The sequence below is a fragment of the Aythya marila genome (genome assembly GCF_965140915.1).
Source record: "Aythya marila genome assembly, chromosome: 8".
In the NCBI taxonomy this organism is placed as follows: Eukaryota; Metazoa; Chordata; class Aves; order Anseriformes; family Anatidae; genus Aythya; species Aythya marila.
The window spans coordinates 6,261,252-6,287,846 of record NC_139049.1 but is presented as its reverse complement, the minus strand read 5'-3'; the positions used below and the strand labels follow the sequence as shown (position 1 = coordinate 6,287,846).

The 26,595-nt window shown below is 39.4% G+C and overlaps 1 protein-coding gene across 1 annotated transcript; it reads left to right on the top strand.

Moving 5' to 3' along the window:
- Nucleotides 1-615: 615 nt before the first annotated feature.
- On the top strand, nt 616-25,072 carry SLC25A24 (solute carrier family 25 member 24). The gene is made up of 10 exons (XM_082766382.1): nt 616-875; nt 11,096-11,222; nt 11,713-11,800; nt 12,263-12,374; nt 14,954-15,112; nt 15,465-15,617; nt 16,581-16,688; nt 18,479-18,646; nt 19,797-19,947; nt 20,617-25,072. Exons 1-10 carry the CDS (start codon nt 693-695, stop codon nt 20,793-20,795), a joined length of 1,428 nt encoding a protein of 475 aa, XP_082622508.1. The 5' UTR covers nt 616-692; the 3' UTR covers nt 20,796-25,072.
- Nucleotides 25,073-26,595: the final 1,523 nt, after the last annotated feature.

The following is a 26,595-nucleotide window of genomic DNA, read 5'->3' as shown; positions in this document are numbered from 1 at the left end:
CTGCAGCTCTCTGTGGGCAATGGGCTGTCAGATGAGCAGCCTTCTTGCTGACAATTTTCCATCCACTTGTTCTCATACCCACTGTGCCCTTGAGGTAGCTCCTTTTGCATTCTGACGTTCGTGCTGCTGATTTATGTATGGAGCAACAGCTTCCTCCTCTAGACTTTGTTCCAGTGTGCTGAACGAGCCCAGCTCTGTCAAAGGCTTGTGCTGGGTCTCTGATTATCCTACTGACTGTTCATCTGGCTCCGGTGCTGACCTGACTTTAGCTGTGTCGGGAACTGCGATGACCCCCAGTACCCGAATTAGATCTCAGAGTGTCTTGTGCAACATCGTTGGGATTTCCACGCTGGGGTGGGAACTACTTAACTTGACACAACCCCGAAAGCGCACATCGCCTCAGCCAAATCGCAGCAGCGCGATGGAGCACGGCCAAACCCCTCTGTAAGGAAAAAACACCTTCCCTGCTGGTAAGAAACCCACAGGCACGTCTTGAGAGCAGCCACCCCCCTCCTCCGGGGCCAGCCGGGGGGGGAGCGGCCATTTCGTGGCGCCTCCCGCTGCGGGCGTGGCGCTGCTGCCCGGCCCGGCCCTTTCTCCCCTCCCTTTCTCCCCTCCCTTTTTCCCTTCCCTTTCTCCCCTCCTCTCCCCGGGCGCGGCCCCAGGCGTTGTCCGTGTCCCCGCTGCCCACCATGCTCCAGCTCCTGCTCCGGGCGCTGCCCGCCGCCGCCTGCGATGGGGGCCGTGAGGGCGAGTCGCGCTACGCCAGCCTCTTCAAGAAGCTGGACCTCAACGAGGACGGCCGGGTGGACATCGCCGAGCTGCAGACCGGCCTCCGCGCCATGGGCATCCCGCTGGGCAAGGAGGCGGAGGAGGTAGGAGCCGGCGGGGCCCGGCCTGCTGCTGCCGCCGTGTTTGTGCTCCGGGACGGCTCGGGGGGGGCTCACGGCGTCTGGGGGTCGCACAGGCTGTGATATGGCCATCAGCCCCGCACAGACCCTGGGCTGTGGGTTCTGCGCGGATCCGCCTGGACTGTTACATTTCCTTGTCCCCTTTTACCAGTGATGCCTCCTGAGTCACTACAACTTGAGTCACCGAGTGTCCAAGTGCTGGCACAGCAAATCTGGCCCGTACCTGGGGGAGAAACTCGCGTTTCCTAGTTGTTATCGTGGATGCCTCAGGATCAGAACATGAAGTCGCTTAATGCACGGTTCTCTGGGTGTATTTGTGCGATAAGGCAAATTGGCAGCTTTTAGGTTCAGCGTTTATCTCTTTAAAAGGTATTGCTTATGGAAGCTGGGGAGGCTGTCTTCAGTGGGCTCCATTAATTTTAAAAGTCGTAACACTCTGTGGGCAGTAAGTTGAGAGCTGGCACTCTGAGGTGTCAGTTTGTTTGCAAAGAAAGTAGGTGGTATCTGCAGCCACATAAGACCTGCAGATTGGGCTCGTTAACAACGTTTGTGCTTAGGCATGTGCTGTTTGCTTTTGTACATCGTTCAGAGGGCATGGGCGTAACGTCCAGGTTTTATGGTGGAATTTGCATTTTGCCTGCACTTGTGAAAATCAGACATAGCTGCACTTAGGCCAAACAGGTACAGCGGAGGTCTGTGCTGGAGCTGTTGCTGTAACAGTGCTGTTCTTCATTTCAATATGATGACTGATCAGATGGCATTGTACTGCCATACCTACATTAGGCACCGCATAGCTTTGGAAAGAGGGTCAGAAAAGTCAGCCTAAATTTTGGCTGCAATATTCAGGTGTGGTGGGTAACCATTCAATTTTAGTGACCTGATGCTAATCCTGGAATGAGGCCTCTTCTTTCTTCATTACTTGGTCTCTATTTGACCTCTTTATATTTAACTCAGTCTCATATACTTAAGCAAAAGTATCCAACAGGTCTCCAAAGTTGAATGATAGTATTGTGAGAATGTAAATGAGAGTCCTAAGCGTGCGTTCACTTCAGTATTTCTTCTGGTCAAAAGCATCTTAGTGAGTGTATATCTTGCATTTGCAGACTTTGGTCTGTAAAGCAGGGACAGTCTGTGCTGCTTCCCGTGAGAGCTGTCATGTTACTGGTTGTAGGCCTCACTCAGGCATTGCGGATGCATTGTTGGGAACCTGTTGTGCCAGTTCGACTCTAACAGTGCTTTTTTAACCTAGAGTGAACAGAGGAATAGGTGTCCAGTTTTCTTACAATTAATGGGGATGGTCCTCCAACATAATTTACTGAAAGCCCTGAGACGTGGTGTATATCTTAACTTTGGAACAACTTGTAATTGAAATCTCAAGTTATTTTCTCTTATATTCAGTGTGATATTTTCCATTCAAAGTGCAGATCTAAGTATTCGCCAAAGCTTCAATTGGTGCAGGATAAACTGGAAGTGAAACCATGAAATCAATCGAGATAAGCTACACTCCCGTGGATGTAGTGGGGAGCCAAGCTGGCTGTTTTAGTTGCCTGAGAAACACAGAGTAAACAAAGTAAGCTGTGAGTCACGCTACATGTCTGAGATGGGTGGAAGAATTAGTGCCGCGCACTGCAGCGTTTATGTTCACCATTGTAAACTTAACGATGCACATGATTTTCACTTGAAATGACTTGTTAGAATGAGACCCTCAGTAAGACTTGCCTCCAGTTTCTTTCCTGCCTTTATGTAGCTAATCTGCTTCCTGTGCTCTTCCTTGGGGCTTGAAGCTGCCTTCTACAACTTTTTCCACTTCAAGCTCTAAACTGATGTATAATTCAGTAAAATACTTTTTTACTACTTGGTAAAAAGGCATTTTATTAATAAAATTATGCATGCAATTGTACTCCTTGTGTTTGCAGAGGCAGAATTAGCCTTATAATTGCTAACAACTAATGAGTAAGGAAATAAAACCTGTAAATATTCAATGTGGCTGCACATTCAGCACTACTGATTCAGTGGTTTTATGGGTGTGGGCAGACCTTTGGATGTGCTGAAGAAGAGTAGACTTCAGTTCCTCGTGGCTGAGTCAGGGTTTCAGGCCTTGCACTCTCCTGTTCCCAGATGCAGGTGGGGGGTCAGGTTTCCAGAAATGCTCCTGCGTGTAGTGAGATAGACGAGCTGGGCAGTGTTGGTCACTGCTGGTGGGCAGCGCTGCTCACCCTGGGTAACTGTCAGTAGGCTACCAGGTGGGTGTGAGGTGTTTTCACTGCCAAGTCACTTGGGTCATCTTCAGTCATCACTTTCACAGTGCTATAAATCAGTGTTTGTGCTACTAATATTGCTTTCCTCTCTTCTCTTGAAACAGTACGTAATCCCTTACTGGAAGGAACATGCGTGCATTTAGAAGCTAGCAAGCTGCTATCCGTTTGAGTAATAGACACAAGAGTGTGCTCTTTTCCTCTGACCTTACATCCATTTTCTTGATGGCTTTATTAATGCTTAATGTGTGACGAGACACTCTTCTAGGCAAAGTAGTATTGTAGACATCAAATAGATGTGGTAGGTGTTGGAAGTAGGTCTCGTGGTTCTTCTTGAGGGAAGAATCGTTCTTTTTCTCCGTAGAAAGGCTTCATTGCACAAAGTGGCACAAGCTTCTGACTCTGTTCTGCTTGACCTGCCTCCTGTAAGCGTGTGACAGAAAAGTAAGCCACTGAAAAGTCTAAAGTGTGTACTTCTTAGGGGCTGCCAGGATGACTCCTGTTTTATATTTTAGTATGTTACTTGCTAGGAATGGGTAGCTTTGCAGAGCTTTACAAAAGATTCCTGACTTCGTATATTAGCGCCTACAAAGAGGGAGTTGATCATGGTGACAGTACCAAAGGGCTCTCTACAAGCCTCGACAGCAGCTATTGTACAGTCAGTTCTGATTAGCAGAGTTGTCTGGTAGAGATACAAAATAGATGCTGGGATCGGATCTCAAATGATCTCATCCCGTGTCTTCAAAATGCAGTGAGTCTCTTAGATGTGAGTACCATACATGGTGTGAGTGGTTATACTATTTTTATTCCCGCTTTCCTTCTGTTGCAATCAATCCTTACAGTAAACCTGCAGGAGGCAAATTCCGTCTTTCACGCTTCAGTTTGTGGTAGAAACAGCCAAGCGTCCACATTCAGGTACTATTTATACATTGAGTCCTGGAGCTAAGAGCAGCAAGATGTTACTGAAATGAATAAGTACATTCTGGAAACAATATGATGTTCTTATTTAGACTGACTGTCAGATTTAGACATAAGTCTTGTCATTCCTGGCTACAGTAAGGCTTTAAATGAAAACAAAACAGTGTGATGAGATAACTCACATGAAGGTACAGCGTGATGTAATGGAAACAAGGCCCAAGGAGACTCAATTCTCAGCCATCGGAATACGATCTGCTTGGAGTAGTCAACTGTGTTTATGAGAATTGTAGGCCAGCTATGTTAAAAATACTCGGAACACTTGAAGTGTGTTTCTGCATTTGAAATAAAGGGAACTAAGCATTTTGTCAAGCAGACCAGATTCCTGTGCTGTATCACAGTGCTGCGCTGTGGTGTGAGAGAGACCACAGGTGAGAGCAGAACCAGGCGTGAACACTGAGCTTTCCTCTGGCCTCCTAAACACTTGAGCTTGGTAGTGCTTCAGACCATGAAACTTACAGCTGTTGTTAGCCCAGCAGCATATCCCTTTACAGATATTTGTTGAGTAACTGAGCTAAACATAGCCATTAATATTTCTCCACTGTTTTATTATGCTATTTGCGCTCTTCTTACTTTTGGTAACTTCCCTTACATGGCAAAATTAGGAGGCTAGTAGAGCAAATTAAATGAAGCCTCTTGTTATTTTGCACTTTGGTTAGGAATGTATAAAAACAGCACCAGCTGCTTTAGCAGCTTCTACACAATACCTACACTTAGAAATCATTGCCTTATGTGACATGAAGATTCGCAGTCTGTAGAAGCAGAAATCTTTTGCACTTCCGTGTCTCTCAGTGCCATTTTTTGTGAAATGAAACTTTGTTCTTAATTGTATGCCAAAAACTAATACTGTAGGTTTAGAGTAGGTAGACACCTTCTGCTTTTACAAAAAACAGATGCCCTGTGTTCATTGAGAACTGGCACTACTTAGTTACTTTAAACCTTGCTTTTCAGGTCATAATAGGTGTTAGAAATGTCTCATTATAGGGACCTAATAGTGAAATACCACAGACATCTTCAGTAACATATCTGAGTCTGGCTGTAAGGAAACATTTACGTTGTTACTTGATTTCAACATGCACAACTTCAGAAGCTTTTAACTGATGCATGCTGTAGTCACCAAGTCTCCATATGAAATAGCAAGTTAATGAATTCAAGTTAATTTTCATAACACTTTAAGCATACAAGGATGGAGAAAAAAATGCTTTTCTAATACTAACTTGATAGTTTTTTTTGTTTTTTTTTTTTTTCTTTTTTCCTTCCTGAACAGGGTGCAGTGAGTGATTCATTCTTGTTGTGCAAGACACGAGAATGCTAGGTACCGAATATGTGAACCCCTCTGCCCACCCTGGAAGATCTCTTAACCACATGTTGAAATGCTTTGCTAAATCACTGTCTTGGGACAGCAGTGTGTCCCAGGAGAAAATGCAAGGTAAAATGCTGGTAAATCTAAGGCGTGTGCAAGCAAGGTAGGGATGCCTGTGCAGTAGAATAGTCTCATTTGTCAGAACAGTTTGTCTACCAAGTATGTTCAGAGTTTGAAAAAAAAGAAGTGTAACTTGCAAGGAATGCTGAATGAAGCTACAAGGGAGGATAGTTTGCATCTCCCATTTATGCCATTTCAGATTCTTGGAATCTAATTCATAGTTGTGAGTTGAGAGTTTATCCAGTTCCTGTGGGAGCAGCTTCTGCAATGCGTGCTGGAGAGCATACCCACAGCTCGCATCTCTTCCTTTTTAGGCTCATTTTATAGAGATGGTTACCTGAGGTGAACCAGTGTGAAGGCTGTGGCTAGCCCTTCTGTCTTGCAAAGAAAAGAAGTGCTCAGGGCAAAGAAGAGGAAGGGGAAGCTGCTCTAGCTGACGGGACCACTACATCTCAGTGCAAAAGTCTGCTGTATGGGGTGGGAGGTGGTGTCAGGGTCTGGCAGGTCACCTGCTTGTTTAAATGCTGGTAGTGTCCTGTGGGAAGGAAGGGAACAAATGGGAACGGAGCATTTCAGTAAGCTGGGGGCTCTTCGGAGGTAGTGCAGACGGCTGTATTGCTCAATGCAGTGTTGTGTAGGTGTTTTTAAACTTACCAGCAGTCTCCTTTGTGTGTTATTTGGGCTCACTGGTCGGGGTGATGTGTGGGCACATCCTGGGACTTTCAGCCCTTTCGCTTTGTTTTGCATTTATCCCTCAATTGATGCATAATGACGAGACTGATTTAAACAATCTTTACTACTGAGTTTTGGGTTATCCTTGTGTCCTGAACTTCTGCAGTCCTGGCATGTATAGGTAGGGAAAGAGCACCATCAAGTTTCAGGATTGTAGGATACGTGTTCAGTAAACAGAGCTGCGTGTGTTTGAGCTACGGCTGAATTTGGCTTGCAGTAGGAGTTGGATAAATTGATCACAAATCGGTAATGGTAGAATGCAGAGTTATATGAATGACTGCCACTAATTGTTTTGGCTCCAAAAGGGGGAAAGAATAGGAAGAGAAAGAAGAAGGGAATGGCAAGGTTGCCGTTGAGATAATCTGCGTAAGATGAATATCAAGTTTTGAAAGAAAATGTGAACTTTCTGAATGTTCAAAGACACGTTGTCCTTACCTTGGTGCTGGTGCGTTTTGTGTGTGACTTTATTAACTGTGCCCTTTGGAGCTCTATTATTAGATCACAGAACAATGAACTGCTAATTGCACCAATTATGAGTCTTTAACTGCTGTTTGTTTTTATTGTGTCTTGTAGGTAGATAGCTTGATAGGAAGCCAGAAATGCCCAGTAACTTCTTGATGGATCACTTCCTGTTAAGTACTCTTTACGTTGTCTTAATTAGCTGAAATAACAAGCTAAAGAATAACTGATTGGCAATCAGTTGTACTGAGTAGCCCCACCTTCCACGGACAATTGAATTTTGAAACCAGAAGAATGCGAAGGCTTATCCAGAATACAGGAGTAATTGCGACACATAACATCAATGTTGAACTGTGAATTAAGAAGAAAAGGGTACCTAAAAGCACTAAGACTTACATTATCTTGTGTTCTCTTTCTTTACACTATAGCTATGAATGTGTTAAAGTTCATAACTTTGGCACAGAGTAATTTAATAACACATTGGGATGCTTATGTGTGTTCAGTATCTTTAGGTGTATCTAAAGCTTGTCCATAACTTTCCTGATTTTTATCGACAGACCTGCTGGCTTAGGTTTATACAGCCAGAGGAGTAGAATTTAAGTACTGAAGTGTGCTGTATGTAATACAGAAATTGTAAAATAAATTTCTTCTGTGTTCTGGCTTTTCAAATTGGTGTTGCACTGCTGTGCAAGACTTCAAAAGCAGCTGCATTAACTGACTACAGAGCAGAAAACAAAAGTAACAGAACTGCTTTTAAAAGGCAGCAACGTCATGACCAAATAGGCCAGCACGAGTATTCCAGTCTGTACGTGTGAGGGCCCTAAGTGTTAACAGGAGGGAACCTAAATCATCGTCTTAGTTCTGTAATTCTTTGTGGTCACTGTTTCATTGTACGGTGGGTTATATTTATTGCCTCAGGGTTAAAGTTTTCGCATGAGAAAAGAAATGGCACACCTTGAAAAAATAAACCATTTCCTTTTGGGGCTGGGCCTGCCTAAAGGTGAAGCGATTGCAGGGTGAGCCTGTAAGAACAAACGGCAGGGTTTAGGAGCCAGGCACGCTCAGCATGGTTTCCCAGGGCTCCAGTGCACGGGCTGGCAGCTGGGCTGGTTCCTGCTCGATTGTTGGAAACGCACCCACGTTACAAGGCATCCAGTTCCCCGACAGAGAAATTGGTGAACCAGGAAGCGGCACGATGACAGGTGGCTGTGACGGTAAATCCTGGGACCTGGCACTGTATGAAATGCAGAGCAGCAGAGTCTGGTTCCTCGCTGAACTTCAGTGAGGGTGACCAGACGCTGGAGCAGGCTGCCTGGGGGGGGGAGGCTGTGCAATCTCCACCCTTGGAGGTGTTCAGGAGTCGGATGGATGTGGTCCTGCTCCCCCTGATCTCGTTGGACTGAATTTTTCCATGATGCTGTGGATGGGCAGCTTGCATCTGGGCGGTGGTGTCAGGCTGCCCGCAGAACCCAGTGTCTGCCCCCTGCCTGTGCCCACGCAGCCTCCTGAGTGAAAGGCAAGCTCTCTGAGCATGCCTGTTCGTTCCACAAATTGGCTCATTAGGGGTTTTAATCTGAAGCTTTAAAACCCACGTAAATAGTGCATTTTTTTTTAGACTGTAAGAAGCTTTTGTTTGTATGAACTTTATGTTCGTAGTGTGAGGAAATAGGCACGTGCCTGCTGAGGTACAGCACGCATTTTGTTCCCTGTTCCTTTGTTCAGCTGCACTGAGGGTGGTTGACGCTGGCCTGAGGTGTGGAAAATAACTAAAACCAAAAGTAGGGAACAGAGTGAGCTTGTGCTCATCCTTTTCTAGTTGTTGCAGTGTAAAACCTGCTTATTTGGCAGATAAAATGGAAGGTGCCCCCCTTCACACACACTGATCGCCAGCTCTCTAAGCCTCCTAGGAATTTCTGTTTTCTTTGGCTTACATCATCCTTAGCAGTGGAGGTTTTGCAATTGGAATTTAGCTGAGATTTTGTCATATCTCTGAGCCAGAACAACACTTCCCCTGCTTTATATTTTTGTGTGCTTCAGATAGCAGCAGGGAATGGCAGCAGTTCGTGTTGGTTAGAACGTGCTCTGTGTGTGCGACTGCCACGGACACTGCCCGTTCTCTGCTGCTTGTGAGAGCCTAGCAAGGCACCAGCGTCCTGTGGTGCCTTTTTTAATGGATTTATTTTTTAAATGGTTAATCTGTTAGCTTTTTTGTTTAATTTCTTACTGGAAGGACGTAGTCAGGAATGCATGTACTTGAGTACCCATAAACTATTTTTTGGTAAGGCAAGGCATGAGATAAAACTGAATTGATGAGTGTATTTGTGTTGACAAGTTATTGGTAGAACTGGCAAGCTGGACTTGAGAACATATTAAGATCAGTACTGCAGAAATATGTTTCTAGGCTGAAATCAGACACTTATCTGAATATGCAGTATCTTGCATCTATTTTACTGTGCATAACTTGCTGTATTATGGGAGGTAAATAATTTGCCCTATATTTCACTATGGTGTACCACATAATCCTCTGCTTTTTTAATTGGGAATTATTATTATTATTTTTTTTAAGATTAAATGTTAAAGTTCTCTTTTTAGTAGAGGAGTAGGAAAAAAAATGATGCAATATAAATGTATTTAGATGTTTTCAAAAGTCCCCAGACACCTACAACATGTACACCAGTGTTTTTAGCTTCCTTTATGTTGCATTTTTGTAGGCTAGGTCTTTTTGGACTTGGTTCTTTTAAGGACTTATGCTGACTATAGTGGAGTAAACAAAATTATGTAAAAACAGATATTGCAAATTAGAACAGCAATGCAAATCTTACTTGATTCAGAAACTACAGCTGTGCAAGGCAGTTCGAAGAACAGAAGGTATTTTGAAGACTTCTTAATATATGCTGTAAGCATACTCTGAAGTGCTCAGGAACTTGCTGCAACTCAGTGGAGAAATTCTGCTCTCAGGTTTGTCTCCTACCTAACTTGTACAGCTCTGGTACGGTGTGCTGGCCCCTTAGGATTTCACAGACTCAGCAACAACACAGGAACTCGTGCCCATGTGATGAGGTGTGGCATAACTTCCCTTAAATCTTCTGTTTTAGAGCAGGGGTTTTGTGGTGGCCGTGCCTCCTGTTTCCTTGTGTCCTGCTGGATGTGAGAGAGGATGGGAGGTGCCTGTTGCAGCAGTGCTGCTTGGCCTTTCCTCTCCTGACCCCGGCTGCTGGCTCTGCAGGGCTTTCTTTTTTTTTTTTTTTTATTTTATTTTTTTTTCTTGGAGTATCTGTTGCTGTGGCTTAAAGCCCCTGCTAGTAAATCCTGTGGAGCTTATTAGCCTCGGCTTCGCTGTTCCTGGGGCTTTACCTCTGAAGACCTCCTTCAGTGGTTACAGACTGATGCTCTGCGGGGTTTCTGTAATTTCCCTTTTTTCCTAAAGTATGCTTTCACGCAGGAAGATGATAGACCTTTCAGGTGCTTTGTTAATGAAGGGAAAGTGTATGCCCAGGCAGCCGTGCCACACCCCTTGTCTGTATTTCAGGCCTGTTTCCTGCTGTGCTGGCAATCCTTTATCATACTTAACTCATAGGTAATTTTATATGTAGGGGTTTCTGATCCGCAGGCCTGTCACTAGCAAATGCATGCATAAGTGGAAAAAAACTATTTGTATTTGCTACAGGTTCGTTGTAGTGTGTTCGTATGGTGTGTGGTGTTTTATGTGTGGTGTGTGTGTGTTTTGTTCTGTTTGTTTGTTTTCTGTCAGGCCTTAGGCTTGCCTTCCCAAATGCTTAGGGGTGGAAGTGCTAGTCAGGTAAGACCCTAGTACAAAAAGTACTACACTTAAGGTCAACACTTAAATATTTAATTGCTATTTATACCGTTATCTTTATAATTAGCACACAGGACACAACTGAAGAGGATAGTTAAAACTACTTAATTTGACTGGAATATTGTCGACCCTGTATACAGCTAGAAAGTCAGAGGTCTAAAATTGTTCTTTTTAGTGATTTTGTCACGTACACTAAGCCCTCCTCCACAAATAACTTGGTCCCTTCAGGTATAACTTTCCAGTGGTAGCAAGAAACCTTAAAATCTTGGAATTGAAAAGTTTCAGAAATAATAAATAATGCTTTCTTAAAGCTATCTTTGCTGCTGAGAGTTTTCTGTCTTCATGAAACTACTGGGAGTGTGTTTAATGCTGGAAACAAAACATTGTTCTGAGGTATATGCTTAGGTATTTTCCTGATTTGACTCTCAAAATGACCAATATGATACTTCATAAGCCAGAGTTTTCTTTATTTTGTGAGTTTCTATAGCCTGGAAAATCAAAATGTTAAATTTTCTCTCAACAGAAAATCTTTAAGGCTGGAGATACTAACCAGGATGGGCAGCTAGATTTTGAAGAATTTATGCAGTATCTTAAAGATCATGAAAAGAAAATGAAACTGGCGTTTAAGAGCCTGGACAAAAACAATGATGGTATGCCTTTATTTTATGTGTTGAAACATTGTTTGAAGAAACTATGTATTAAAAATGATTTTAATTTATATTATTTGTCTAAACTGGAGACCACAAATTGTGTTTGAAACCTCTACTTCATTCCTTTAATAAGAATGTAGTTATTGTGTACTATAGGTACCAATAATAATTATAGTCATTTTTATTATCTTCCAGGTTGGTTGATCTGTGGATCTTTGCTTTCCAGATAAGAATGTCCTTGTATTTTATCCATGTATCTATTAAACTATTAGCTATTAACTTACTGGATGTTTGCATCTCATTTAGCTGTATGATTTTAATTTACTTAACTTTGCTCGGTCCTGATAGTGTATAATAAAGATGTATCATCTCTGTTTAAAATTTAAATCATTTTTGCTCTTGTGTAGGTGCTATGATTTAATTCAATGAGCTGCAAGCGTATGAAGTTCAAAGTTTTAAATGTGTATTATTTTTCTTTTAATGTTTCAAGGAAAAATTGAAGCATCAGAAGTTGTCCAGTCCCTCAAGATACTGGGTATAAACATTTCAGAAAAACAGGCGGAAAAGATCCTGCAAAGGTCAGGAATTGTCATTTCTTAAAATATTTTTGAGCTTCTTTGTATTCCTCATAAGAACATTTTCTAATTCACAGAACATAATAATTGAATGGGATTATAACTTGGAAAGATTGTTGGAAACTTCAGTGGCACCTCTACAGTAATTCTTGCATATTCCATCTATTCCTCGGTTATACGAAGTCTGACCACTGTTTTAGCATCTGGTTATAGAAGGGGAATGTTTATGCCTCAGTTTTTTGCAAATGTTGTTGATAGAATCAAGTGTTCTATATTTTTAAATGGGAAAATGTTAGATACGCTTGTCTAAGAAACACATGATATTGAAAGACCATGGCAGATTTATCCTTTAAGTCTCCATGTCCAGTCTACAGACAGTATCACTGTGATGGCCAGTATTTAAAAACAAACACACACTCAACGCTGCTGCCGTTGCCTTACCTGTTTTGGTTCAATTTCTTTTAGTATTGATGCTGATGGGACAATGTCAGTAGACTGGAATGAGTGGAGAGATCACTTTATGTTTAACCCTGCTACAGACATTGAGGAAATAATTCGATATTGGAAACATTCCACTGTAAGTTGAACTTCTATTTTTAATTGTCTAGCTCTTAAATTAATTTCTGCGGCGATAAGTTGCAGTATTGAGTATAACAGCATCACAGTTGTATTTCATAGTTTTAAAAGATTGGTTTTCCTTTTTTCTTACTGACCTCTCGTTTACAAGCAGGATGGTGTCATTTGAGTTTCTTTAGAACAAGAACTCTTTCTTCACCTAAATTTTAATGCCAGTGTTTCCTAGGAAAAAATCCTCTTCTTCCTTTGAAGATACTCCACAGAAAGATACTAACCACAGTATTAAATCTTTTTTTTTTTTTTTTTTTTTTTTTTTTTTCGTATTACAGTACATTTGTATGTTTCACCACATCAAAAGCACAGAACACGTGTAGATTTCATTACCTTGAAATTGCAAGTGTCATTATCGGTGACTTTCTATGCTATATGTTCTCACATTTATTATGTTATGGAATTTGATTGAAGAATGACAGGGTGTACAGCAACAAGCAGGTCATTATTTTAAGTTACTATTGAACAGAGCTCTTAATGCCTTAGTCACTGACTTTTAAGAAGCAATAATACAGTAAATAAGCCAATAATAATCGAGGTTGCTTAGTATCCTTCCTGTAAATGGAAGGATAAACCACATAGTTATGGAATAATTCATAATGTTAGGTAAAGACAGATTTGAGTATAGTGACACCATTTATATCTTGAGGGATCAGTCAGCATTTCTGTAGTAAAATTCAGTTTGAGACATGAAAGTTTTGAGCAGTTCACATTGTACAAACTCATTTCAGAGATGCTTGACAAAAGGGAGTCAGCTCCCTGTTTGCTGAGGGAAAACCCTTGGAGCACTGCTGTGAGATAAGGTAGTCCTGCTCCCAGCTTGTTTAGTGAAACATACTTTTGCTGTAATAATATGTTTTCTGCCACTATTAAATTTTTTTGTGACATGGAATAGCCTCTGTTATCCCCAAGGAAAATGTTTAGGTGTCTCTTCTGACTGCGACACTGGAAGATCACTTGACCCAGTTATCACAGCAAGCAAAATCCAGCCATACAGTAGCACAGCTGGTGCTTCAGATAAGAGCAGATGTGAGACCTCACATGTCTGGCTGTCATTCACTGTTTTTTTTAATTGTAAAATTGCTGTCACTCTTCTTAGCAGACAGCTGCGTTGGCATAGAAGTATTATGATAGCTGTGGTGTTCTGTTACAAATTCCCCCTAAATTTAGCTTTAACTTTTGATTTTCTTAGTCTTCATGTTAAAGTTGCATTTGGGACTAAGTAGATGTAAGGTTTAAACTCTGGTAGGTATGTGTAATATCTGTAAGAACCCTGAATCTGTATTTTAAGAGTTCTAATTGTTCTTTTGATGACTTAATTTGTGGTTGAGTAACTGAAGGCACCTTGCTTGGAAACAGCGTCAGAAAGATGAAGGGATTTTCTCATTAATCTATTTTATATTCAATATCCAGACAAGTTAGGTCTTTCCTTCTTTGTACAGTGGATAAATGCATAAACTGCATACTGCAGTTCTTAAATTTCAAGTGAGCAAGACAGAATAGTCTACTTAACAGACAGTGAACTCAGCATAAATAAGGTGTAGTGTCCGAAATCAACATTAGCCATAGTTTAAAACAAAAAGTTTTTGTCAGTTAATATGCTTGCTGGTCAGTACTTGTTATCAGTTATTAAAACATTCTTGCTTCTTTATAGGCTTAATTTATGCATAATACTGGCTTTGCATCATCTAAGGTGCAATTTTTCTCTTTTGTTATTGTTATAAGTTACATGGAGAGCAAAGATTGCTTTTAAGAGATACATAAAATTACTACAGGTTTTAGCAATAAAGCTGTCCAAGGCATAAGACTGTGGAATGTTCTTCTCTGATCAAGTTGAATAGTCATGCACACATGCACCTGGTAATGACATGTCAAACTTTTATAGCTGAGTAAAAGTCATTAATATGTATTTCAGAATAATTGATAATGAGAGGCAACTTAATAAAGCAGTCAAATTCATCATTTTGTAAGGTAATACACAACAGCTGCTGGGAATTTAATATTCTGATATATCAGCTATAAAAATGTTACTTTAAAATGTCAGGGTGAGGGGAAAATTCCTACATATTTATTCATAAATTACTGTGAGAGTGAAATCTCTTGTTAGCATCCTTAAGAGATTACCAAACTAATCCTAGAAGACTGTCCTGCGAAAGGTTAGAATCACCATGTAGGCATTAGTGCTCGCTGAAGAGATTTACAGATCATGACAGGATGTCTTTGTTTGGGATATACTCAGGACGGAAATTTGTCATAATTTTTAAAGACGATGGTGCAGTCTTTGAAATGGTGGGTCCGTGGTGTTATTGCTCAGTAGAAGTATTTAAGAATGCTGTTAATTGAATAACAGTAGCAATCCATAGCAAGTTGATTTTAGAATGTAAATTATGTTTTATCTATTTTGTACTGGCATTTTTATTTACGTATTCTCAGGTTCTAGGCCAATTTGGAATTAGAACTGTTGATAAAGTTGAGATGGTAGAATAAGATGTTCTTTTTTTTGCATCTGTTTTCTTTGGATTCTAATAGGTGCTGGATATTGGAGATAGTCTGACTGTTCCAGATGAGTTCACAGAGGAAGAGAAAAAGACTGGGCAGTGGTGGAAGCAGCTATTAGCAGGAGGAGTGGCAGGTGCTGTCTCTCGAACAGGTACAGCACCATTAGATCGCCTTAAAGTGATGATGCAGGTAGGTGCAATATTTTAAGTTCTCATTTGTCTCCATTGTATCATTTCAGTTTTTAGAGTAGATAGAGAAAGATGGTGGCCAAATACAATATCTGAATTCTGGAGGTCTAGCTGTGTTTCCACAGTTTCAGTACTTTGTGTCCATAAGACTGTTTTTTGTTTTCGCACAGTGATATTGGCAAAAATACAAGCAAAGTATTATACTGCTTGTGCAATTAATATAATATTTTCAATAGTGAATATGGTTTTGCTAGTTCATTTAAGCAATGACAGGCTACTTAGGTGGTGAGTTTTACAGCCTAATCAGAGCACTGTTCCTTACTGTGTTTTTTTTTTTTTTTTTTTTTTTTTAGGTTCATGGTTCAAAGTCAAACAAAATGAATATAGCCAGTGGTTTTAAGCAAATGTTGAAAGAAGGTGGTGTCCGATCCCTCTGGAGGGGAAATGGTGTGAATGTTGTGAAAATAGCTCCTGAAACAGCTATTAAGTTCTGGGCTTATGAACAGGTAAGATGCTAAATCAGGAATGAAAATAATGGTATAAAAAATACTGTATCGTTCTCACTGTTTGTCATTTGCACTACTGTATTGTACGGGAAGGAGTTCTTATGGGTGGGGATTTTACCATTGCAATTTAGACTGACTTTCTGATTTCAAATAGTCTACTTTTTCTGTTAATAGAATACTTAGTTTGCAGATTTTGCTATTATATTATAAGCAGTATAAATAAATTGTCATTAATTTTTAACTGTCCTCCCATTTTTATAGCTTTATATATAGTGAAAACGACCAAAACCCCGACGCATTATACTAACTGAACTTGTACAGGGTTCTGTTTAAGTCAAATATCTTGGTTCTGTATAAGATGCCCTTGTCCTGGATTTCAGAGTTATATTTACCTCTGAATCAGCTTTACACATCATGTTAAGGCCTAATCTTCCTTTGGAAAATGAGCTCCAGTTCTGCTGTAGCTAACCGATCTTTGTTTTTCATCTACTTGCCTCAAATAATACTCAAGTAACATATTGTACGTTTTTGTACAATTATAAAATCAAACCAACAAAAAGTCAAGTAAATTTTGGGGTATCACACAACTGAATGGCCGAATTCCATAGGGAAACTTTGAGCACACTGTTAATCTTGCTGAGCCTTTTGGGAGCTGACGACGGTGCATTCTTGAATGATGGCATCTGTCTTGAATGAAACAATATGCAAAGCTCTCTGGGAGCCTCTGAACAATAAACATAATGTAAAGGATCCTTGCATGTTAGTGTTCTTGTTAATCCCTGATGACAGAGTTGGAGCAAGCATAATGCAAAGTTTGCCGGTTTAGTAAATACAACTATTAATACGCACACAATGCAGTTTGAAAAGACATTTTGTACTGTACTCTTACCTCTTGAGGTTACTCTTGCATCTGCTGAAAAGCGTGCAAAGATGATACTTATTTTATGTACTTTATCTTTACAGTATAAGAAGATACTCACTAAGGATGATGGAAATCTAGGCACTGTTGAAAGATTCATATCTGGTTCTTTGGCTGGGGCAACAGCACAAACTTCTATTTATCCCATGGAGGTCAGTAACAGGAAATCTGCTTCCGTTGGAGACGGCCAAATGTCTGGTTCAGCATTTTTACTCTTGAAAGTATTGGAATTCCTATATCCTAACTTCTTTTTACGTTGTACTTCCTTTCAGAATTTCAGTGCTAGACACTAAAGAATATGCTGTGTTGTAATTGATACCTCTCATTTTTCTGTATGTGTGGATGTCTTTTTTTAATTAAATTTACTTCTTAATATATATGGGGAATTCAGGTGATGGTGTCATTTACCTCTGTATGTGAGCCTGAACCTTGGGTTATTGTATTTTGTGTGATTGTACCTTCTGATACTTGCTATTCAGGTGTGTCTCTCTATAGAGCAAAGTTTAAATGTATCTCTGCAATCTTGTCCAGGAAAAGAAATCCTGTAACGCATTTAAGATTAAGTACACGTTAAAGGCAGTTTCTGAATTCGGCCTAAATCTTTCCTACTATATATGTAACCAAGGAATGATCTTCCCTGTAACAGATAGGAAGTTGTTGCATTGTGATTTGGGAGCTGGGTCAGATCAGGAGATCAGTTGGGAAGGAGAATAAAACAGCTACAGCTGAGGCATGATGGATTAAATGGTCTTTCCTCTGTAGAACGTATTTGTATGTAGTACTATGTATTTTGCAATTTAATTAGCATTAAAATATGAACTGCCGTAGGGTAGCAATTTCACATCCTGCTTTTTTCATTAGAAGTACAAAGTATTTCCTTATTTTCTTGTTCCTTAGAACATATATTTTTGTGCAAATAACTCGAATGTATGTTGGGGCTGGCATTAAACCAATATCGACATCAAAATTTTGAATTAATTTAAAATATAACCTAAATACTTTTCCATAAGGAAGGGTGTCAGTTGTAATATAACCTACCTGTTTTTATTGCTGGCAGTGATAATTTTATTTTTTTTTTAACTCTATCCTTGTCATTAGAGCTGCTGAGTCACAGGTAGCCTGAGTACAGAGATGGCTACGTTATAGGATTAACTGAAATGTTAGGTTGAACACCAGAAATAGGCTGGTCAATAGAGAAGTGATCTGTTCTACAAGGTAATATTCCCATCTACTGTCCTAGAAACGCTTTTTAGGGTGCTTCTAAGCAAAAGAAAAAAAAAGCCTCGGGAAACTCCTGAGGAAGCTGCAGTCTTAAGAGGTTTTAAAGTAGGCCAAATTCTTACTCATAAATTCTATCTGTGGTTTCTTTTAGATACTGTTTTTCATTTATTTGTCCTAAGATGCTGTATAGACACATTTTATTATTAACCTGATGTTGGGTTTCATTAGTGAAAAGCAATCTTTATATCCCTTAAGTACTTCTCACAGGGTCATGCCTTTTGAAAAACTTTCTTAATGTGCTCTGCTGTTTGTAGATCAGAAGTAAGACCTGCTAGTGTGTGAATGCTCTCACTTTTTCTTCAGCTAATGCTTATGTTAAATATTGTCTACACGGATGCCTTCAAATTGATTAAAATCTGCTTGTTTTAATCAGGAAGATAAAGGTAAAATGAAACTTAAAAAAACAAACAAACATACATGTTCCATCATATTTTCATTTTTTTGACTAAGTTGTAATGTAGTGTATGTTTGTGTGTGCTATTCTGCAGTAATGATAAAATCTGAAGAAACTGCTAGCCAGGCCTCAACAGCAGTCACAACAAAGGAGACCTGAAGTACCAAAATGCAAAGCAGTTCCAACAGATACATCGTGTTTTTCTGTATTTACAAACTACCATAATGAATAGGTATGTAATTAAGGCTACTGTTTTTTCCCTTTCAGGTTTTGAAGACCAGATTGGCTGTGGGTAAAACTGGGCAGTATTCTGGGATGTTTGACTGTGCTAAGAAGATATTGAAAAGAGAAGGTTTAAAGGCCTTCTACAAAGGCTATATTCCTAACATTTTGGGAATAATTCCTTATGCTGGCATTGACCTTGCTGTTTATGAGGTGAGTTTAATCACTGAATTATGTAGCTTTTACTAGTTAATTTATGTAAAGTGTGAATGTTCTTTAGTCAGATCTGTATTAGTCAGATTTGTGATAGGCTTGTAGTATTGCAGTTGCTATCAATTTGAGATAGAAAAATGAGGACTTCCATTGGATTTTACTTATAAGACTTTTTTCTTTTTTGCCCTTCCTGGAGGGAGTACAGATGGGTTCTTACATGCAAGTTCCATTTAGCATGCAGGGCTCATTTCTTTCACTGGATCGATCAAGAAACCTGCTAAAAAGGAGGCGTTGCGTAGACTTGGGTGATACAACTCCCTTGCGTAACTAAATGACCCAGTTGGATTGGAACGCACCCCTTATATAGCCAACCTGAGTCAGGTTTTTACCTGACTGATAGGAATATGTTACGTATTTTACAGCTTTGCACATTTTTTGCCATCTTCTCTGATTTGTAATTGGGTTATAGTAACTTGTATTATGTATACATCTGTTCCTGCCACCAGAATTCTTTGTAGCTGACGTGTAGTTGTCCTGAGGAGTTTGAAATACCATTTCCTTTAAAGATGAACTGACACATCTTACACCCATCATCACGAATTAAAATATTTTTATCTACTTTAGGTGCTAGGAGTTGTTACTTAGCACATTTTGAAACTTATGTGCATAGACTAAATTTTTTCTAGTCTAGACAAATCTTGTTGTGATATTGCAGTAATACTAATCAGCAGAATTACTTGTGCGAATGTTTCAAAGCAGTATGGGAGTTCTGTCCTACAGTTTGCATCTGTACTTCTGCATGGAGTAACATACCCAGCTGTGTGAGCTTTTGGTACACCCTGTGGAGTGCTGGGTCGTTCCCACCCCCCTTTCCCAAAGTCTAAAGTGGTCTAGACTGCTACTGCCTGTTGCTGTGGCTGGATATTTAAGGATTTATCTTCTAGGCCCTAGCTGTTGTAGTCTGGTTCAAGTCAATTCCTGTGTGTGGAGGTATTTACCTCTACACTTTACACTTGCCCTACAAGTGTATTTTTAGTGAGTTTGATGCTTTTCTGGTTTGCACCCATAACGAGTCTTATAAATAAACGTGTTTATTTACTTTCTGGAATGCAAGTATCTCATCTTACTATTTAATCTTATATCTTGACAGCTCTTAAAGACTACATGGCTAGAACACTATGCATCGAGCTCTGCTAACCCAGGTGTTTTTGTACTTCTGGGATGTGGCACTGTTTCCAGTACATGTGGGCAGCTAGCCAGTTACCCTCTCGCTCTTGTCAGAACACGCATGCAGGCTCAAGGTGAGTCCCATTGTACTGAAAATAATTTGTATGATCACATCAAAATGGTACCATTTGTGATGGCTGCAACAGGAATGTGGGAGTAAAAAAATAATAATGGAGGCAGGAAAAAAATACTTGAAAAAGCAAGGATTATCTGGAAAAGTCTTAACAGTAGGTGTTTGTCCCTGTTGCCCATCACTGTTCTTTAGCATACTGGATTCAAATGTAACGTTACAGACACTGGTGTTCTGTGTGTTGGGAGACCCACATTCCATGCAAGATGTAGAGCTCCTGCCATAGCCTCAGAATTCTATCATAAAAGTTAGAAGAGGGTTTCCTAAGCTTTAGTGGCAAAATGAAGAGTACTTTGATCATGCTGTGAATGTTTACAGCAATGTTTGCTCTGGAGTACATTTCAGAAAGACAATTTCATAGTAAAGGTTCTTGCTTGATAAGTTTGTGCACAGACTAATAGTAGGAGCAAGAAGAGTATAGGAGGACAGTACATTTCAGTTGGATTTAGATGCATGGATCTCAAATGTCTGTGCATTAAAGAGAGATCTCACTGTGAGCATAGAAGTTCTAAACGATGACCCTAGAATTGATAGGCTCACTACCCAGGTGTTTAATACTTAAGAATTTTTAATATTACTAGAACTGTTGTATAACACTATCTTCTTGTTCTAGCCTCGGTGGAAGGAGCTCCACAGCTAAACATGGTCGGTCTCTTTCAAAGAATTATTGCTACAGAAGGAATCCAAGGACTTTATCGGGGCATAGCCCCTAATTTTATGAAAGTGCTTCCAGCTGTCAGCATCAGTTATGTTGTATATGAAAAAATGAAACAGAATTTGGGAATAGCATGAAATGAAGGAAAAAGGTGAGATGTTTCTAATGTTGTTGGAAACACCAGAACAAAAATGATTTCTCAAACCGTCTCCTCTTACAATTAGAGACAGACCTTTGTGGAGAGGTGCTGCAACTTCTGTTTTTGTCCGGAAGAGGGGAAAATCTTTCTTAATTTGTAATTCACTGTTTCTAAATAACATTTCTAAACCTATATTGCACTTTAATGTCACTGAATTGAGAAAAAAAATCAAGAACCTGTATCTTTAAATCAATAATATGTTTATATTTTCAGGAAATCATGCATATTTTACTTATGGGCTTTTTTTCTTGTATTTGTCTTCTCTAACTATGTATTTGGCTCAGATGAAACCAAAGGTAGGAGAACTTTGTATTGCCTCAATAATGAACAGATGAAAGTGACTTTCTGTTTTGTCATGCTGCCTATATTCAAGCAATTCACAGGCAACATTTTGCACTTCTAGAAGTAAGCACTTACTATTGTTATTTCTGAAGATTTAATCTAAGTTCTGAAAAACATGACCTTGAGATACAGAAAGGAACGGAGTAACACATTCAAGTGTAGCCCGCCACCTTTATCTTCAAGCTAACCTTTTTAATTAAAGTCTGAGAGCCTGAGAAATTGTTGTTCCACAGTATCAAGAATACCTCACTTGATTTGCATGGTATTTTTATAATACAATCAGTGATTTTCATATCTTGCTTAGTTGGACCTGATTTCCATTGCACTTGTAAATGCTGTTGTGACAAGCTTTGGGTTACAGTTGTATGTTTTTTTTTTTAGGATCATAATACACAGAAACAGAAAAAGCTAATGAGTTACTGATTTATTTTTTTTTCTTCATACAAGTGCAAGTTACTATTTAAAAATAGGGTGAAGGATCCAGTATTAAGTTAATAATGAATTATTTATTGGCTGTATTAGAAGAAATAGACTAAATTAGTCAAGAACTCAGAGCTCATCATAACTGCCTTGAGGAGAGAAACACTTCTCACTTTGGATTCGCCATTTCTTCCCTTATTCTGAGGGTTACAGTCCACTGTGTGCTTGTAGCCAGTAAGGGATTACATTATTATGTAAAGGTTTTTCGGGATCACCATGTGAGGTAAATCTGCTTTCCTCCACAGTTATCTATGTACTGTGCATGCTGACTGTTTTTGTGAAATTTAGGTCATAAAATACTGAAATATTTTGTCCAAGTGACCAAATCGAACCGTGGATCTCAGGTGCCCATCAGATTCATGTTAATGAAGCAACAGAAGCACACGCAGAGAACTTGGTAGTATTGGGAGACAGTTCCTCCTCAAAAGCCAAAGCAGCACTTCCTCAGTGCAGAAAGTAGGATATTCCATGTATAAGCAATTCCCAAGTGACTTCCTTTTTTTGGAGATGGGGTGTGGGTTTGGGGCTGGTGATGTGACATTTCAGTTGCTTTTGGGCAACATTGAGGTAGAGTAACAATTACTGCTCGACTCTCTTCTTACACTTTTTCTGCAGCTTGTGTGGTGTCTTAATCCCAAATTTACTAAGATCATCTTTATACTTGACCTTCTAAAAGCCACTTCTCTTAGACCACTTCCTGAAATCGGATTACTGCAGGAAGAACTTCCTTCCTATGCTAAATTCCTGTAAGGTCTTTGAGGATCTGTGTGTGTACACACACAACTAAACACCCATGAACAGCTGCTGCATATATAGTGTGTATATATACACACACACAAGAAATTAAGCACACAGGTAACTGCCCCCTTTAGGCCATATTCTTCAGACAACAGGTCAGATATAAATCTGTGCTTCCATGGTTGCAGTTTATATTCCATAAACCAATATGAAACTCCATAAGATTCATGCTATAAACGTTTTATCAGATTTTAGAAAATGGCAGCTTTAGCTGTGTCTTTTGGCCTTCAATTTAGGGAAGCCTTTGATATTGCACATTTAAAAAAAAAAAAATCATTGTATGAAAATCATCATCCATGTACACAAAGCCTTTCTGATCTGAATGTTTCTTGGTCTTGCCAATATCTTTTGTATTTTTATGGGATTTGTGATATCAGTTTTGTTCCCAACTATTTTGTCTGACTGTGACCAATGAGCCAATGTATTGCATGTGTGATATGGAGATGACTTCAGAAGTGTGTATCTTCTAGACTTGATTCATTTTGTTTATAGTGTGCAAGTGCCATTGCGAATATTGAAAATTATGTTGGTGATGTTTTCAAACATGGAAAAATGGAGTCGTCTTCAAATTTCATTTTGCATTGTGTGCCTCTTTGACTGTGTTCATTTGTATATTCTTTGTCTCTTAAAAAATGAATGTTTACCTTTTTAGCTCAAACTACCAGTTTCTAATAAATGTTCATTTCCTTATTTGGTTCGAGTGTGCCGATCTTTCTCATGACCCAACAGATAGATGACGTTTCTTTATTGCACTGCATGCATACTATTCACTGTCAAAGGTGATTCATCTAATGGTGTTATAGAGACTAGCCTATATTTTACTATTATGTAATGTATGAAAACCTGCTTTGAGATTAAGAAAAATATTCACAGTTAATAGTCATCCTCTTAAAACACTATTTCGTTGATGAATAGAAGATCAAATAATGATCAACATTGTCTTCTTGCTCTTTGGACAATCTAACACCACAACTGCCATCTGCATGACAGAACTCTTGATAATCTGTGTTTGTGTTCTTCATATTTATCTTCTTTGTTAATCTTTCTTCTTCAGTAAAAGGATCAATATAAAACATTTTCAAGGTAATTGTCTTAATATACATGTGTAGCATATCTATCATACTAAAAGTGTGCTCAGTAGCTAGCTTTGACAACTCCATATGAGTTTTCCACAATGCTTTCCCATGTTAAAGATCACTGTAAACAAGCTAAGGGAGGTTATTCTTAACTTTGACTCCTGCAAATATTCTTCTTGTAACAAATCGGATTTAGAAGCTTCCTTTTGTGTAGTGGAAGAAATACATGCTGTGTGCTATTCTTGACTATGAAAAAATTGACATTTCTTTCTACTTGACGCAAGAATGATATTAATTGGAAACTATCTGCAGAGGCTGGGTTGTTGACAATCGCTCTCTTAGAGTGATGAGATGTTAAGATGTGCTCTCAAGATGTCTGAGTTAGATGGTTCTACCCATTCCCATTAAAAAAAAAAAAAAAGAAAAATTCATCCTGCAGAATGTAGCATTGGTATTGAAAGTATTACTTTGAAATTAGCTTACTGGGCAACTGAATTCTATGGTCTTTTATCAATGACTGGTCCTGATATGATGCTTTTTGATGTACAGGAGCTGTTATATGTACAGTATTACATGATGTATGTTTATATGATGGTTTTTGAAATATCTCACATCTGCGATGCGTATATGTCTACATGCACAGATCTGCAACCATTATTTTTAACTGCTTGAAGTTACTTGCATCTTATGTTGAAAGAGCAGTGAGGCAGCGTGAACTCAATCAAACCACTGATAGCCTACCTGTCTAGGACAGCAAACTTCTCTCACTTTGAAAAAGATTTTGATCATCACTTTGAAGCTTGTTGTGTATTGGTCAAGGAAAAGAGAATGATGAGTGGGAATCTCAACCGTTTTTCAAATGTGTTCCTGTAGCTCTCTGTATTTGGCTAATTTATTTTGATAATTGCTGTTGAAGTAATGCATTTCCACAGTGCATTCTGAGTTCTTAAGTAAGTGGTGATAGATTTGTAGGCTGCTTTCTCTATTGTCTTAAAATGTTTAGTCTGAAACTTGTTGAACTCTACCATTCTGAAAAATCACATTGCTTTTGTATTTTACCATTTGTTATGTGTTTAATATATTTCAAGACAGATGTATGCAAAGATGGTCCATATAGATCACAGAAATACTGCTGTACGGCTTGGTACTACCCCTTCAGTCGAAGAAACAGGCATGAAGCGAATGTAAATCAGGTAGTGTCATTAATAAGTTAATAGCAGGTTCAGGTTCATAAACTTAAACGTGTGTGTTTTTTAAATGCTTCTTTGTGATATCTGAGTGGTCGTGGGATGGCTCTTAAGGCCTACATTAAAACAAGATACTCATTAAAATTGTATTTTGTGGAGAATATAATTTGTGAGAACTGTGGATATTGGACACTGGTTTTAGTGTATTGGCAGTCTGGCTTTGTAAATTATGTCTGGATTCGAAGGAGTTCTGGTATCTGAAAATATGTTGAAAACTATGTGGATAATATTTGTGCAGTTCACAGTAAGCAACGTGTTCTGTCAACTAAGTAAATGCATGAGTGTTGCACACTGAAGTTCTTAGGCTGAGTCTGCTTTGTCAGAGGGTTAACGATGGAATGAATCTCCTATGTGTAATGTATGTATATAAACCTATGTAGTGATTGCGTATACACACGTTTTTAGTTACGTATAAAGCCTTTTCTTTACACAAAGTTCATGCATTTTGTTTGTGCAATTGCTGGAACAGTTTCCAGAACAGCCTTTTAATTGAACACTTCTGAATTGGCGTAGCTGTTGCTGCAGACGTTTCTTGTGCATGCTGAAGGTATGAGACCCAAGAGAAGTAGCCAGTAGGTTCTCTTACATGATGTCACTAGTAGAGGCAAAAACGTTAATTTGAGAAATTAAACCACCTGAATGGGTGGGTATACCTGTCACATTACACCAAGCTTTTTGCTGACGTATTTGACCCATAGATTAGCTCTTGCTAGAGCACTGACATGGAAACACTCCTATTAGACAGCAAGTAACACATGTTTTTTAATCATTGCTAATTCATGTCATGCATGAGCCACTCTTTCCCGGTGAGCCCAAACTGCCCCTTGGCAGAGTTTGGAGGAAACTGTGCAGATTCAGATGGAATTCGAGCAGTGCCATCTACTGGCGGGTTGTAATACTGATTTGAAAGGGAGAATAGCTTTTCTAGATAAAACATCTGAATTATTTTTGTGGAGCTATCTTTATAACAAAGGGAAAATAATTTATAATCAGGTTAAACCCATTTGAGCCATCTTTTTAGTGGTGATTATGTTAGTGTGAAGTAACATGATGTGTGGGTGCCATACGCTTGTGTGAATTACAAGAAACAAGAATCATCATCTCTGCTTGGGGTAAGGTACAGATAGAATTCATACCTTGTATCAATTGGCATGACTGCTTTTAATCAAAGACATTTGAAATAGAAAAATAGAAGAAGGGCTTTTTTTCCTTTCTCATAACATGCTTTTTAAATGTCAGTGTCTCAGTAAGATCTGCTGCTGTGAAGTGGAAAGGTTCTCTACCCGCATGACTAAAAAAGGGTACGAGGCTACATGATTATGTTAGAAAAGTGAAAAATGCTCTTCTGTATTTCAATACTTACAAAGTAAGTATTATATTAAGATCTGCACTGAGAGCTATGTTAACTCTTTCACAATGTTAGCACACCATCTAACTGAGTGCAGGTAGAAGGCTTTTCACAATTGCTCACTTAAATTTTACAAAGTCATAGAATCATAAAATATCTTGAATTGGAAAGGACCCCTAAAGATCACTGAGTTCACCTCCTGTCTCTTCACAGGACCACCAAAAAATCAATCTGTATGTCTGAGAGCATTGTCCAAACACTTCTTGAACTTCCCCGGGCTCAGGGCCATCACTACTGCCCTGGGGAGCCCGTCCTAGTGCCTGACAACCTCTCAGTGAAGAACCTTTTCCTAACACCCAGCCTGACCGCCCAGTTGTGGATTCATGCAGTTAAATTTTCTCACAGCATCCACGTGCAGCCACTGATTTGTTTTGTGATGCAGTTGCT

What these genes read in the sequence shown, in the direction of transcription:
- SLC25A24 (XM_082766382.1), top strand. Translation starts at nt 693, where the DNA reads ATGCTCCAGCTCCTGCTCCGGGCGCTGCCCGCCGCCGCCTGCGATGGG. An exon ending in CCTGGACAAAAACAATGATG is followed by an intron (nt 11,223 to 11,712) that starts GTATGCCTTTAT and finishes TAATGTTTCAAG; the next exon opens with GAAAAATTGAAGCATCAGAA. An exon ending in GCCTTAAAGTGATGATGCAG is followed by an intron (nt 15,113 to 15,464) that starts GTAGGTGCAATA and finishes TTTTTTTTTTAG; the next exon opens with GTTCATGGTTCAAAGTCAAA.